The 15528-nt window shown below is 49.9% G+C and overlaps 1 protein-coding gene and 1 non-coding gene across 6 annotated transcripts in view; both read right to left on the minus strand.

The window, feature by feature from the left end:
* HRH2 (histamine receptor H2) overlaps positions 1-15528 on the minus strand; it is an 85669-nt gene that overhangs the window by 39335 nt on the left and 30806 nt on the right. The window contains exon 3 of one of the 5 annotated variants that reach the window (XM_055285190.2): positions 12688-12819. The exons of 2 other annotated variants lie outside the window; for them this stretch is intronic. In XM_055285190.2, coding sequence (XP_055141165.1) covers positions 12688-12819 — 132 coding nt within the window. Of the gene's footprint in view, positions 1-6500; positions 9087-12687; positions 12824-15528 lie in introns of those variants that run through there. 2 more of the 5 variants (XM_055285192.2, XM_055285193.2) reach the window with 2 other exon arrangements.
* Positions 308-414, minus strand: LOC129487030 (U6 spliceosomal RNA). Its single transcript, XR_008659168.1, has one exon. It is a non-coding gene; the product is annotated as a U6 spliceosomal RNA (small nuclear RNA).

Raw genomic sequence — 15528 nt, forward strand, 5'->3', positions numbered from 1 at the left:
TTTCTGTATAAATCTAACTTGGTCACGAGGAATTATATTTTTCTTTTAAAATATTGCACGATTATGTTTTCTAATGCTCTGAAATTTTTGTAACTATGTTCATGTTTCTGATTAGCTTGTAATTTCCTTTTTCATACTTATTTTTGAATCTGCTCTCATAAAATAAATAGGAGAGTTTCTCTCTTTTTCTCTCCTCTGAGAGAGTTTGTATAGGACTGCACAGTGATCTCTTTTCTTTGAATGTCTGGTAGAACTCATTTACAAAACCAAATACTATTGGTGTTTTATTCATATTATGTATTTATTTTTAAAATATAGAATTCTCATGAATTTGCATGTCATACTTGCACAGGAGCCATGCTAATCTTTTCTGTATGGCTCCAGTTTTAGTATATGAGCTGCCAAAGTGAGCCTGCCATTTTATTTATTTTTAATGGTTATAGGGCAATTCAGGTTTTCTATTTCTTCCCAAGTCAGTTTTGGCAAGTTCTGTTTACTTATTCACTTCACCTTAGGTTTTTCTTGTTTTGGGCATAAAATTGATCATAATGTTCTTAGTATCTTTTTTGATCTCTGCAACATCTATATTAATATCTCCCCTTTATTATTCATAGTCTTTACTTATGTTGTTTATTCTGTTATCTTAACAAGTTTTGCCAGAACTTTTTAAAGTACTAAAGTTTGGTTTTGTTGCTCTTCTCCTTATTAAATCTTTGTCTTCTGTTTCATTAATTTCTTCCTTTGTCTCTACTGTTTCTTTTCTATAATTATCTTTGAGTTTGTTTTGTTGTTCTCTTTTTTTTTTTTTTTTTTTTGAGATGGAGTCTGGCTCTGTCCCCCAGGCTGGAGTGCAGTGGCGCCATCTTGGCTCACTGCAAGCTCTGCCTCCCGGGTTCATGTCATTCTTCTGCCTCAGCCTTGTTGTTCTTTTTAACTTCCTAAATTGGCTGTTTAAATCATTAAATTTCAAATTTGCTTTTAAAAATATGAGCCACTATGGCTATATATTTCCTTTTGAGTAGAGTTTTAGTGACATCCTATAAGCTTTGATGTGCAGTATTTTCATTGTCATTTAGTTTAAAATGTTTTCTAATATCCATAATTACTTTTTCTTCATCCCATGATCTATTAAAAAAATGTTTACAACTATGTAAGAGTTTTGTTACATTTAATTTTGTTGTAGTCAGATAATTGTTCTGTAAGAAGCATATTCAGTGCCTTGAAATATGCTGATACATACTTCTTAATGTAATACATGGTCAGCTTTTTAAATGTTCCATGTGTGCTTGAAAGGAATATGTACTCTCTAGTTGTTAGAGACAGCGTTCTAAGCATTTTGTGTTTCCAAAATATTAATTACTGATTTTTTTATATGCTTAATCTTTAAATTTTGATAGAGGTATATTACACATTTTCTGCTGTAATGATTATTTCTCTTTGTAGTTCTGTCAACTTTACATATTTTTTAAGCAGGGTTATTTGGTACATACAAATTTAAAATTTATCTTTCTGGTGAACTGAACTGTTTATCAAAATATGGTGACCATATTTATCTTTAAAGATGGTATATTTGGTCGGGTGCGGTGGCTCATGCCTGTAATCCCAGCACTTTGGGAGGCTGAGGCGGGCGGATCTGAGGTCAGGAGATCGAGACCATCCTGGCCAACACGGTGAAACCCCATCTCTACTAAAAATACAAAAAAAAAAAAAAAATTAGCCGGGCATGGTGGCGGGTGCCTGTAGTCCTAGCTGCTCAGGAGGCTGAGACAGGAGAATGGCGTGAACCCGGGAGGTGGAGCTTGCAGTGAGCCAAGATCGCACCACTGCACTCCAGCCTGGGCAACAGAGCGAGACTCTGTCTCAAAAAAAAAAAAAAAAAGATGGTATACTTTTTGCTTATAGCTACTCAGATTTCTTTCAGTTAGTATTTGCTGAGTATATCTTTTTTTTCCTTCCTATGCTTTCAAAAATTATGTTCTTTATATTTTAAGTCTCTTGTAAAAACATTTGTTTGGATTTAAAAAACCAAGCCTGACAATCTTTGTATTTTTTTAATTGGCCAATTTATTCCATTTATATTCACTGTAATGATTTATTTTCATTCATTTCTTCCATCTGTTTTTGTGCTTTACATTTGTCTCATTTTTTCTAAATTTTCCCTCCTTTTCTTGTTTTAAGTTGATTTCTTTTTCTCATTCTCTTTCCTCCATACCATATGGAATCTCTACCTTCTGTTTTTTAAGTGATTATCCGAGGCATTTGAACATGCATATTTAGCTTTAAAAAGCCCAGTGGCAGGAGCCCCTCTCTCTCTTACTTGCCCCCCATGCTGTACATAAGCTGGGATGAGACACCAAGCTGGGATTCCCATGCTGTGTAGACTCTAGTACAGATTACCCTTAATGGCAAAAACCGCAATTACTTTTGCACCAACCTACCACTTGCAGAGATTCTAGTAGGTTTAATCTTCTTCAACCCCCTTCACGGTCCCATGGCCTATCTTTGCCCTGAGCCAGAACACTGGAAGCTATTTTAGCGGATGTTAAGGGGGTTCTAGGTGTGTATAACGCGGTATCTGCCGAGCAGTAAGTGTTTGCGATAAACACCTCGTTTTCACATTTCCATCCTCAGTTCCCCTTCTCATGCTAACAGCACCTTGATTCTTCTTCAGAATTCGACCTTCCCCACTTTTTGTCCTTGCAGATTAGGTGGAGTTGACCTATTTCCCTTTGCCCTGGCTTCAGGGTTGGGCATGTGACAGTTGGTTGAGGGATAGACATATGACCCAATCCAATGAAACCGAAGCCTGGAGCTTTTTGTTGGAACAGTAGGAAAGGGATATACTTTTCCCTTGGGTCTGCAAAGATGTTAAGATAGAAGCTTGGACCTGCTGGTGGCTCTATGGGAAGACTCCGGCTGAGAATTACAGCCGCAATCTGAGTGGGAAGCCGAGTCGAAAGTTGGAGAAAGACAAATTCCTGAGGACATTTGAGCCCTTGGGTCCAGCCATGCTTGCAGCTACTCTTAGTCTCTTCAGTTCTATGAGTCGGTTACCTATCTCCCAAACCCGTCCTCTTTTAACTGGGTTTCTTCTACTTGCAGTTAAGAGAGTTCAGACTAATCATATTCCTAAATAAACGTCATTTGAATCTGAATCTCGTGTTTTTACATGGACGGTGTTATAATATGTTCAGCCACCAGGGGACAGGACCCGGTTTCAGAGCTGCTTGGGTAGCTTTGCCCAGCCCGGCTCTGAGCCTCAGTTTCCTCATCTGTGAAATCAGTTAATAATAGCGACCTCACACGGCTAATGTGAGGACAACGGATGATGAATGCCAGTGCCCCTTCCCATTTCCCTCTACCGTTTATCATACAAATAATCAGACAGAACCACCATCTGTATGTGTTATCCTGCTATTTCTTGCATCTGTGCTTTTGCACAGATTTTTGCTATTCCCACTGCTTTAAATTCCTGTATTTTCTTCTTTGCTGGTCAATTTATCCTGTTTTTCTTTTCTTTTCTTTTCTTTTCTTTTTGAGACAGAGTCTTGCTCTGCTGCCCAGGCTGGAGTGCAGTGGCATGATCTCAGCTCACTGCAACCTTCGCCTCCCAGGTTCAAGCAATTCTCCTCCCTCAGCCTCCTGAGTAGCTGGGATTACAGGTGCATGCCACCATGCCTGGCTAATTTTTTTTTTATTATTTTTAGTAGAGACGGGTTTTCACCATGTTGGTCAGGCTGGTCTCGAACTGACCTCGTGATCTGTCTGCCTCGGCCTCCCAAAGTGCTGGGATTACAGGCATAAGCCACTGTGTCCGGCCAATTTCTCCTGTTTCAATATTCTGTTCAGTATCATCTCCTCTGGGCAGCTGTCTCTGAGGTCTCCCGGAATTACTGGTTCCCTCCTGGCTCCTGCAGCCCCTTTGCCGAGGCACTTATGTCCCTGGGTTAGGTGTCAGCTTACTTGTCTGTCTCCTGGACTAAACAGGAGTGTCATAAAGGCAGGCATTGGATCTTTCATCATCTACCTTGTCCAAGTTTATAGTAGGTGTTCATGTGTGTTTTGGATAGTGATTCTCCTGTCTTCTAACTTCCCAAATTCACAGATGGTCAGAGGCAGTCGAGCTTCTCCCCAGCTGTCTCCAGTAGCCAGTACCCACTTTCTGGCTTTAATTCACCAGCTACCTTCTCACCACCAGCCTGTAAGAGCCTTGTGGGCAGGAACCCTTGAGGGAGACAGTGAGGGAGGTTCACCACTTCAACAAACATCTGAGCAGCAACTGCACGCTAGGAGTGAATGGGAGGAGGTGTGAGATTCGGAACCAGGAGTTCCGCGTTCTGTCTGAGCCTTCCTCATCCCTTGCTGCTGGGCCTCAGACAACTCCGTCTCTCTCTGTTCCTCAGTCCCTCTCCACATCTGTACAACAGGAACAGTCCTGAAGAAGAGGCTGTCAGAGCCATGAGATGAGATGGGAGAAGTGGAATGTTTTGAAATTTCAGGGAATCCTCCTTCTCTTTCTCCTCCTTTGTAAATGCTTTGTCCCTGAGGGTCCCTAAAAACTGACAGTAGATCACGCCTCTAATCCCAGCACTTTGGGAGGCCGAGGCGGGTGGATCACGAGGTCAGGAGATCAAGACCATTCTGGCTAACACGGTGAAACCCCATCTCTACTAAAAATACAAAAAATTAGCCGGGCGTGGTGGCGGCCGCCTGTAGTCCCAGCTACTTGGGAGGCTGAGGCAGGAGAATGGCGTGAACCCGGGAGGCGGAGCTTGCAGTGAACCGAGGTCACGCCACTGCACTCCAGCCTGGGCGACAGAGCGAGACTCTGTCTCAAACAAACAAACAAACAAAACAAACAAAAAAAAACTGACAGTAGAGGGACTGGGTGCTGAGGTTCTGGGCTGATCCCATACTGAACAACACACAAGAAACCCCAGACTGAGAGGGTCAGTTTCGCCTGCATCCTGGGAACTGGGTCACCAGGACATCTCTCCTTTAAGAGGAAATGGAAGCGGAGGAGGTTGGGGAGGAGAGAGGATGGCTCCTGCCCTCGGGGCCAGCCACAACCCACCTCACAAGGGTCTTTCTCATTGCCATAGGCTATTGCTAAAATTGGAGGCGACCCTTTTCTCTAGGCCATGCCTATTTTTTGGTTGTTTTAAAATATGCCGTGGTGGAAATTTCAGGACACAAAGTCACCTGGAGACCAATCACAGTGTTCTTTTCATCCCCCCTTGTTTTCTGCCACAAACCAACATTACCCAATATGCCCAAATGACCACACTTCAGCCCTCTGCTCATGAAAGGAATTCTTTTCTCACGGCCTTCTCCTGGTTTTCTGGAAGTAAGCACAGAGGGTTTGCCTGCCCCCAGGGTCTGCTTTGAAGGACACTGAGGGGCAGTGCCAATGGCAGGGATCTCCCTTCAAGGCAGGGCTCACTTCATCCTGCATTAACAGGCAGCGTGAGCAGGTTGCTGAGCAGGCCGGGGAGACTCCCAGCAAGAGCTCTGCAGACACTCTGGGTTCACTTTTGCACCCAATGAGGTGAAATGAACCCCATGGGACTTACTTGAGATCAACAGTTGTCAGTCACAGGCCTTAACCCCTTTTACATTTTTTCCATGACAAAGGGAAAGTGTGGGTCTGGGAGCTTTAGGCCTATAAAAGGAATTTTGATAAGGGAGCTCCTGGGACACATATCCCTGAACACTCATGAGCTATAGCCTCGGACCTGACCGGGAGGCTGCGAGAGGGAGGGGGTTGGCTGTGACTCTAGCAGGATCCCTGGATTTGCTAGTGAATGAATAGGTGACTGGCAAGAAGTAGCATTTACTAAGTGCTCGTGTTCTGGGGCCTGAGCTGGGTGTTTTGCATCTTTTTTTCTGTTTAACTGTCTCAATGGCACGATAAAGCGAGAAAAGGTGTGTGCATTTAACAGACCATGAATGTGAGGCTCCACGTAGGTAAGAGCTGCCCCAGGTCACACAGTAGCAATGCTAAAATCTGAACCCAGGGCTGTCTGACTTCAAAGCATGCTTCTCTCCCACTGCGACATGCTGCTTCCTGTGGGGCAGACTAAATGGATTAGGCAAAACGGCACAGAGGGATAATACGAGGGACACAGAGATGATCTGGGCAGGGCTGCTGGTCTCCAGCAACTTAAGGGTGATACAATGTTTGGGTTCATTGCTGCAGTGTAAAAACAAACCTGCATGTGTGCATAACGTGAGCCTGTAAGCAAGCCTGTGCAGGTCGGTGTGCCAGTGTATGCACAGGTGTAAGCTACACACAGGGGCAGGACTGCTTGCACACAAGAGCGTGTGTGCACTCCAGTGCCTGAGTGTGCATGGGTGTGTTGCCTGTGAGTGTGAGTGGGTGTGCACCAGCAAGATTGTATGGCCATTTCTGGCTCTGGAGTTCACAAGAGGCTCCATGGAGCAGGTGGCATTTGAGTTGGGCCTGTTGCCATGAGGGGTGTTTGGGGAGGTGGGCCTGCACCTCCTGAGGAAGAGCCTGCAAGGCTCTTCAGGCAGAGAGCAGCCTGAGCTGTGGGATGTGCTCTGAGAACAGGCAATGGCCTATCTCAGCTGAAGAGGAAGAAGCATGGGGCTGAAGAAGATGAGAAAGGCAGAAAGGGATTCTGTAGTCGGAGTATGAAGGTCTTGATTGAGGAATTTGTGTGTGATCTGGCAGGCACTGGGGAGCCACTGAAGGCTGTAGAGCAGGGGAGTGTCAGGAATTGAACAATGACTGGACTAAGTCTGTGACCCGGACGGCTTTTCTTCAAATTCTGTGGCTGCGTGGGGTGGTGAATACCCCCGTGGGGGAATGGGGAAGGGAGCTTGCCTCTCTGGCAAGGCATATTCACTCACGGCTGGGAGAGATGAGGCTGCAGGGGAGTGAGTGTGAGCAATTTTCATGGGCGTCCTCTTTAAAGGTAAAACTTTAGGCAAAATGTGTGACTCAGCACTGACTTTGAGCACGCAGTGTGTGCTCAGCCTGGGACCCCTCACCCCCACCAGCAGTCATGCCAGCGGGGGACTTTACAGAGGAGAGGACTGGCCTTCCCTGGAGTTGAGCGCCCTGACCGAGGTCACACAGCTGGTGAGCAGAGGGACCGGGATCCTGCCACCTCCGCTAGGTGCAAACCCCGTGCTGAGCCCTAAGAGCTACCACGCGAGGCCACCATCCGCTGAGCTCCTGCTGCACTGCGGCCCGGCTCTAGCATTTTCTATGTCTTAACTCAGTTTCTTCTCACCCCAACCCCATGGGGCAGGTGCTGAGATTCTCCCCGTCTTATAGAAGGGGAAGTTAAGGCACAGGAGAGGTTAGAAGACCCAGCAAGGGGGTCACACAGCCAGTAGGCGGCGCTGAGTGTGTTGCAGCACATCCCATGGAAGAACTGAGGGCATGGGAGCCCTACTTCCTCGCCCACCTCCCTGCCATCCACTTCCTGCTGCTGACCTAGGATTGCTGGTAATAAAACCACAAGAGTGTGCATGGAGGAGGCCCTTAACATCCACACTGTCACTTAACTTTTCCAACATCCACACAATCGATATGACAGATATTTATCCTGTTCTCATCTCTAACAGATGAGGGAGTCTTGGCCCAAAGAACTTCAGTGACTTGCCCGGGACTCACAGTGAGTGGTGGAGCCTTGAGAAGTCCAGGTCGGCCCCACGGCAAAGTCGGGGGCTCCCTGCCTTGTAATGCACAAGGCGGAGCTCAGAGGGGGCCCAGAGTTGGCCCACACTGCTCCAGAATCGGGGTCACACTCAGGTCTCCCAAGTCCTGGACTGTTCACCCTGCCCAGCTGCTCGAACTTTTCAATAACTGCCACTTTGAGATGGGCTGACTTGACGCACCCTCTCCTCAAAACTGTGAAATGTTTTTTTCAAACTGAAGGAAACCCTCAGGCCCCTGCCCACTCATGCCGACGGCGGCTCACACACAGGCGACTCTCGATGGCAGTCACCATCCCTCATTACATCCCAGCCCTGCGAGGCAGGCAAAGTGTCATGCCCATTTTGTAGATGGGGAGACTGAGGTTCAAAGAGGCCTGCTGTTTGCCCCTGGGCATTTAGCAGTGCCTGGCAGAGCTGGGAATCGCCTGGGCCTGTTGAGCGCTGTGTCTTGGGTGTAGCCCCTGAATCGCCGTGCCAGTTTCTTTGGTTTGAGACCTTTGCTGGCTCTGTAGCCTCTGACTGGCTCAGGCCTTGGACCTGGGGACCTCTCAGATGGTTCCTCCTCAGCCCCTTCCAAGACTCCTCTCCCCTCTTCCCTGTTCCCTGGCCCATCCTTAAATGCTGCCGGCCCCTTCTCCTTGCAGTCTACACCCTCTGCCTTAGTCTGCCAGCCCTGCAGCACTTCTAGGGCCCTTTTGCTGATGTGGCTTCGAGGAAGTAATAACCTTCCGATGTGGCTGGCAGCAGGGAGGCCCCCACAGCCTGTCTAGAAAACAGCAAGGTGAAGTGTAGCACAAGGCTTCATATACCCCTCCCCTTTAGCCAGTAACTGTTTCCAGAAATTCCGTTTCTAGGGAAATAATCTGAAAGAAACAAAGTGTTCCCTGCATGAAGATGTTTATCATAGGGTGAAGAAGAGACAACAGCCAGATGCAGCAATAGGGAAGGGTTTTCTCGCACCAACTGCTGCGCGAGCTGGTGACCTCTGGGGCTCACTGGGTGCCGGACACTGTGCTCCAGCCTCTATATTATTCACTCCTTTAATCCTTGTAACAACTTTTTGAAACAGGTACTAGTAACACCCCCTTTGACAAGTGAAGAAAGTGAGGCTTGAAAGGTTAATCGGCGTGCCCAAGGTCAGCCAGCTCCCTGAAGTCTGACTCCACCAGCCTCAACCGTTACCAGGGCAGCGATGGTTCGTAGTCACAATTACCAGCTAGTTGTTGGGAGATGGCCAACGTGCTGGGCAGCGTGAGATGCTTGTCAAGTGTGGCAGGCTGGGCTGGACTCTGCAATGCAGGGAGACTGCACGGCTCCTGGCCCTGGCTTGTCTGTGTCATCGGCACGGGCCCCGCCACTCAGGCAGCAATGGCAGGGGAGGGCAGAGACAATTTCTGAAGTCCCAAACAGAAATGGTGGAGAGAGTGTCAATGTGCATTAGGTTTGCAAGAGCCCCTGTGAGCCGTTCCCCACCACCCAGGGCGGAGGGGGCACCACCTGGGGAGTGGGGTGGTAGGCTGGGTTAGATGCTAGGCTGGGCCCTGCTTCCTACCCCCAACACTCTCCTGTTGGGTCAAAACCCAGATTGCAGAGGAGCTGGAGTCACTAGAAGGTGAGTTTGTGGGGTCTGAAAGCACAGAGGCTCTGCTCCACTCCCCATCTAGAAGCTCAGGACAAGGCTGTCTCAGAGGAAGGGGCCCCTGCAAGGGAATAGAAATAGCAGCTAGGAGGCCTCAGGCTGCACCCCAGTTCCTCTTCCGTCTCCTCATAGGGGCTGCAGGAGATCGTTAACATCTCGCAGAGCCCACAGTGAGCCTGAGCACATGGCTGAGCCTTGGGGACTGCCTGCTAGGGTGTCCTAGGGGTGGGGGCCCATAGCAGAGGTCAAGGCCTGCAGGGGGATGTAGCTGGCTTTGGACAGTGCCAGGGAGAGCCCAGGAGCCGGCCGACTATGTCCACGCAGGTGCCGTGGATAGAGAAGCTGACAAGACAGGTCTGGAGTGGCCCAGAGAATGCCACTGGGGCCAGACAGCCTCCAGGGACTTACACTGGGGGGGTGCAGGTGGGGAGGGGAGAGAAGCCTGCACGGACTGCGTGCCACTTCCAAAGCCAACATGTTTACTACGGGAAGTGGCTGAGCTCCCTGACCTGGAAAATTTAAGTTTTTCCATCATCTGTGAAGTGGTGGCCTATGAGGTCCCAGAGCAGAATAAAACAAAGTATCTTACACCTGGGCACGTCCAGGTGTGTGCACCAAGCTCCACTCCTGGGGCAAGAGCACTCACTCTACTGGTCCTTCCCCAGCCCTGGGAGGGAGGCACTGGAATGATCAGCCCCATTTTTCAGATGAAGAAGACACAAGAGTTTGAGAGAGAGGAAGTCACTCGCTCCAGGTCAGCCAGCCAGCAAATTGGGGAGGTCAGCCTTCAGAGCTCTGGCAACAGACAACTGCCATGTCATAAATAGCTTCCCAGCTTGCGAGAATGTCTGGTAAGGGACGAGTGAATGGGGGAGACAGCAGGAAACTCAGCAGCCACAAAAGGGAGAGACGTGCAGCCTGCTCAGGAAGGAACACCAGGTGGAACAAAAGCGGGACAGAACAAGAGCATGTGCATCCTCTTACCACCAAGATATTAAGGCCATGTCTGCACCCGGACCAAGATGGGAAGCGAGTGCAGAGCTGTGGCTTCAGGGACTAGGAAGGGTGGCAACAGACATGGGGTTCTCTATGACTTTCCATTTTATCTTCCATTTTCACAGTAAGTTTTAAAACTCTGTGTCTCCAGATTCAGCATGAGAAGGAGAAGTTCCTTGAATCCTCTGGGCATTGGGGACAGCCCTGCCATCCACCCTGACAGTCTGTCCCTGGGTGACAAAGGGATGTGGTCGGTCCTCACATGAGGAGGGACTGAGTGTCCTCCATGGACCTGCGACGTCCTGTCTGTGAGGCCCTCGCTACCTCCTGCAACTTTCTGCATGGATCAGAGACAGGAGAAGCAGGCACACTGATGGCTGTGTAGCACCACCTGCCAGTTTTTGGCAGTCGGGACCACCTCGACTTCCTATCTCCAGGCAGGGCGGGGAGGGAACGGTCCTCATGCCCCAGGAGAGCCTCAAGGGCTGTGCACACCCTGCAATGCAGGCACACCCCCTTCTACCCTCTGAATGCTGTGCCACAAACAGCCACTGCAAGTGTAACGAACACCCCAAAACAGGGAGCCCTGTGACTCACCACTGCTGCTTCAGCGACAGGGACAGCTGCCAGAATTCTTAGCTCTCTTTTACAGATGGGGAAATTGGGACTCAGAGAGGGATACGATCTCTCCAAGCTCACACAGCCAATCTGTGGCAGGGGAATGAGAAAGTCTGGTCTGGTCTCCTGTCCCCAAGGCTGGGGCTCTCTCTGCAGTCCCGCCCTGTGCCCAGCCTGCACCCTCACCTGCCCCTGGCTCCCGAACCGGCAACTCAAGTCGTGACAAGGACACGCTTTACTGAATTTGCCTCCACACTTCGAGCGACTCATTAGTATGAAAAACACGTTCCTACCACCCTTGCCAGGAGATTCTTGACACAACACAGTTGGGGGGTTGGCACGCTCTCTCCGTTGTTAAGTATTTATATATAGTTAGTGTTGGAATGATCCCCGGATACCGATCCAAGTCTCCCGTTTTCAGATGGGGGGCACCAGGCTTAGGGTCAGGACCCCCCTGGAACAATTCAGTAGCACAGCTGAGACATAAATCCACAGAGCCTGCCCTGAACTTTCCAGCTGCTCCTTGGCAAATGGGCCATAGGGAAAAAAAAAAAATAAATAAAGACTGCCACTTACTAAGCATTTGCTCTCTGCCAGGTGCTTTGCATAAATCGGTGCTAAATTTTATCCTAATTCTCTCAGGGAGGCATTTTCATCCCCGTTTTGCAGATGAGCAAGCTGAGGCCCAGAAAGGGCAAGCCACCTGCCCAAGGTCACAGAGCCAGGGGCTGGAAATGGCACACATTTCTTCCCCTACGCCAGGGCTGGCAAACAATAGCCCACAGGCAAATTGAGCCCACCACCTGTTTTTGTTGAAATGGTTAAAAAATAATAGAATAACATTTCGTGACCCTGTGAAAATGATATGCCGCTCAAATTTTTGTGTTCATAAATACAGTTTTATGAGAACACAGCCATCTCCATCCATTTATCTATGGTCTGTGGCTGCTTTCACCCTACAAGGGCAGAGTTGCCGCACTGCAACAGGGATTGAATGGGCTGTACAGCCTAAAATATTTACTATCTGGCCCTTTGCAGGAAAGGGACTCCTGCCTTTTGCTAGGCTGTCTCCTGAAGGGTCTCGAATGTATGCAGCCCCCATACGGTTGTGCAGGCCGTTTTCTGCACAAAGGCATCAGGTGAAGGGGTCAAGGGCCTGCAATCAGCCCTCCCTCTGCTTGCCAGGCTGTGCACCCTGGGGCCGGGTGCCCTGGAGGAAGGGCCTTTTCCTCATTTGTTCACCTTTCTGTGCTCCTTTTTTTTTTTGAGATGGAGTCTTGCTCTGTCACCCAGGCTGGAGTGCACTGCAACCTCCGCCTCCCAGGTTCAAGCCATTCTCCTGCCTCCGCCTCCCGAGCAGCTGGGATTCCAGGCACACGCCACCAAGCCCAGCTAATGTTTGTATTTTTAGTAGAGATGGGGTTTCACCATGTTGGCCAGGCTGGTCTCAAACTCCTGACTTAGGTGGTCCGCCCGCTTCAGCCTCCCAAAGCGCCGGTATTACAGGCATGAGCCACCACGCGCAGCCGCCGTGCTCCTTCTTAAGGGTACCAGTGTGCTAGCAGTGGCCCCGAAGGCATGGTGCCCCTTCCCGCCCCATCACGGTCCCTGGGAAGGCGGCGCCTTCAGACCCAGGGCAAGGGCAGGGCAGGGGAGGGGAAGGAGGGGTTCACAGGTAGAAGCCAGAGCCTCCAGCTGGCTTCCAGTCACCATCCCCAGACCCATGCAGGAAGGTTCTCTACCTTTCATTGACTCCTGGGGGGCCACGATTTATTCTCCTTGACTTTTGAGGCTGTAAAGGGCTTCCCACCTCCTCTCTGCTCTCCTTCCCCTGACTTCCTTTCCAGGAGTGGGAGGGGCTCTCACTCCCCAAACTCTCTGAAGAGACAAAGAGGAAGAAGATTAACTGTGAGCTTGCGCCGTTGCTCCGCGTGGCCGCTGTGCAGAAGTGCAGGCCCCGAGAAGCTGGGCGGGCAGGGATTTGGGCCCCGGTGGCCCACGATGCAGCCTCGAGCTGTCCACCCAGGGCCTGCAGAGGCCACGAGCTGCCCTAAAGCCCAAACACTTGGGGAAGGAAAAATGGGCCCTTGGATGGAAGAAAGGGAAGGAAAAAGAAACAGAGGGGAGGGGAAAATTGCAGCAAAAAGGATGGAAGAAAGGGACAAAGGAAGAAAAGGCGGAAAATAAAGATAGCACCGTGGCACTGTTATGCTAAGTGAGGGGAGCCAGGCACAGAAGAGCACCTATTCCATGAAATCCAGAGAGGCCGAAAGCAGACGCGTGGCCACCTCGGTGTGAAGGTGCAGGGACTGGAACGCGGGGAGTGTGGGGGTCAGCTCACAGGTGCAGGGTTTCTTTTGGGGGGTGATGAAATGCTCTAAAACGGATTGTGATTGTAGATGCACAACTCCACGAATATACTAGAAACCACCGAACTGTCCACTTTAAGCAGGTGAATTCTATAATGTGTCAAATGTAGCTTGATAAAACTTACAATAAAATTGAAAGAAAGAAAAAGGAAAGCAGGCAGACAGGAACATGAAAACGAGATAGATGGTAAAGAATGAAAATTCTCATTTGCTGAAGTACCTGTCACATGCCAGGAATGATGCTAAATGTCTGCGCCCTTTACACCTTTTCTGACTTTTCCGTGGAAGTCTGCTGATTATCACCATTTTACAGTAAGGAAGCTGCAGCTCAGACTGAAGAGTGACTTGCCCGAGGTCATCAGACCTGTAAATGGTGGGGCCATGACTCATACTAGGCAGACCCACCCTCCAACACCCCAGGAGACCACCCCTAGCAGCTGTGAGACAGGGCAGCAGCTTCACAAGACAGCCAGCAGGTTCCCGAGTGGTGGGGCCAGCCGGGGCCCCTGACTGTGGGGTGAGCCGCCCTGGGTGTAATGCAAAGGGCACTCATAGAGGCCGGGCAGGAACGCTGAAACCATGTGCTAAAGGGAGCATTTCACTAAGCTGGATGTATAAGTTAACAAGCTGGGGCTCTTGAAGGGGTGAACACGTTCAGGCCCTTAAGGAAACTGATCTTCTGGGCAACAGCTCTTCTTCAGAAGTGTGTGTATCAGACACGTGGTTGCAGCCTCATCTTCTGAGATTGGATTTGGAGCAAAAGACAAAGTCAGCCTTGCTCCTCAAGCTGTGCCCCTGACTTCTGGCCAAACCACGACATGCTGTGGTGATGCTGTGGACGCAGTCCAGGTTGTTGGGAACTCCGGATTCCAGTCCTGACTCAGAAGCTTGCTGTCTGTGCCATTGGCCAGAAGTCACACCACCTTCCCGGGTTCATCTGTGCTGGAGCTAGAGAGGGGTTAGGCTGTTCCCACCCCGAGGTTCTATGATTCAGAGCTGGTACTGGATTCTGCCAGGAAACTGCCTCTGATGCCAGTATTTGGAGGGAGGCTTATTGTGACATCCAAGCTAAAAAGGCGAACCAGGAATCTGAGTTCTTATGAGGTTTCTGGAACTTCCCTCTTACAGATGTGGTTTCCTAATCTCTACAGTGGGGGTGGGTTCACTTCTCAGGGTTCCTGGGGGCCTATAACAAGATAGTCACTCATTCATTTATTCAATCAGCGATATTCCTGGGCCTATTCTGTGCCAGGCACAGTGCCACGTGTTAGGGTCCAGTAGTGAACAACACAGACAGGGACCTGTCCTATGGAGCTTATGGTCTAGGGGGAGCAGACGTTAAACCAATAGGATAAGTCAAGAGGGGGAAGAAGAGGGCCCGGGCTGAGGGGAGCCTGCATGGGGTTAGACACCATGTGGGCTGAGGGGGTCCAGAGGGGCAGGAGAGGAGGTCGTGGCAGGGCAGGGCCTTGAAGACGGGGATAAGAATTTGGTGTTTTACTCTAAGCAATAGGAGAAGTGGAGTATAATCCAATTTATGCCTGGAAACCTCTCAGAGGGAAGGAGAGCAAATTCAGAGAGCCAGTCAGGGGCCAGTTGCGATGCTGGGCTGATTGGGGGACAGAAGAGCTGGAAGGAGTGGGGAGGCACCAGCTGTGGCTGCAGCCCTCCAGGCATCAGGAGTATTGAAGCCACAGGCACAGGCCCAGAGACTGTGCAGGCATGAGGAAGGGCCACGCCCGGAGAGTATGATAGTCCAGGTGCTAATGAATATTATCTCCTGCCTTGGGAGATTACCATGAAAAAGTGAATGGGTGGGAAAACGGCTCAAAGAGACCTAGGCAGGGGTCCAGAAACACAGGGTTCTCCTCCCAGCCTCTCCTGAGCTTGCTTCACACCTCAGACAGGTCACTTGCCTCCCTGTGCCTCATTTTCCCCATCTGGTCTCTGTAGGGCTAGCACTGGGGTGATAGTCAAAAACAGGGCCAAGTTCAAATCCAGACAGCATTTCATCCTAGAGTCTAGGCTTTGGGATCAGAGAGATTCGGGCTCAAATCCTAGCTCTGCCACTCATTAAGGCTGGCGGCCCAGGCCAGCTCCTCTGTTTCTGGGAGTCCCCTGCTGGTGGGGGCCACGCTGTGACAACGCCTGCTGCAGAGTAACATTCCTATGAGAAGAGGGCCTCAGCCTTTCTCCCTGCTCTACTGCAAACAG

This window comes from Symphalangus syndactylus, chromosome 7, assembly GCF_028878055.3.
Source record: "Symphalangus syndactylus isolate Jambi chromosome 7, NHGRI_mSymSyn1-v2.1_pri, whole genome shotgun sequence".
NCBI classification, from domain to species: domain Eukaryota; kingdom Metazoa; phylum Chordata; class Mammalia; order Primates; family Hylobatidae; genus Symphalangus; species Symphalangus syndactylus.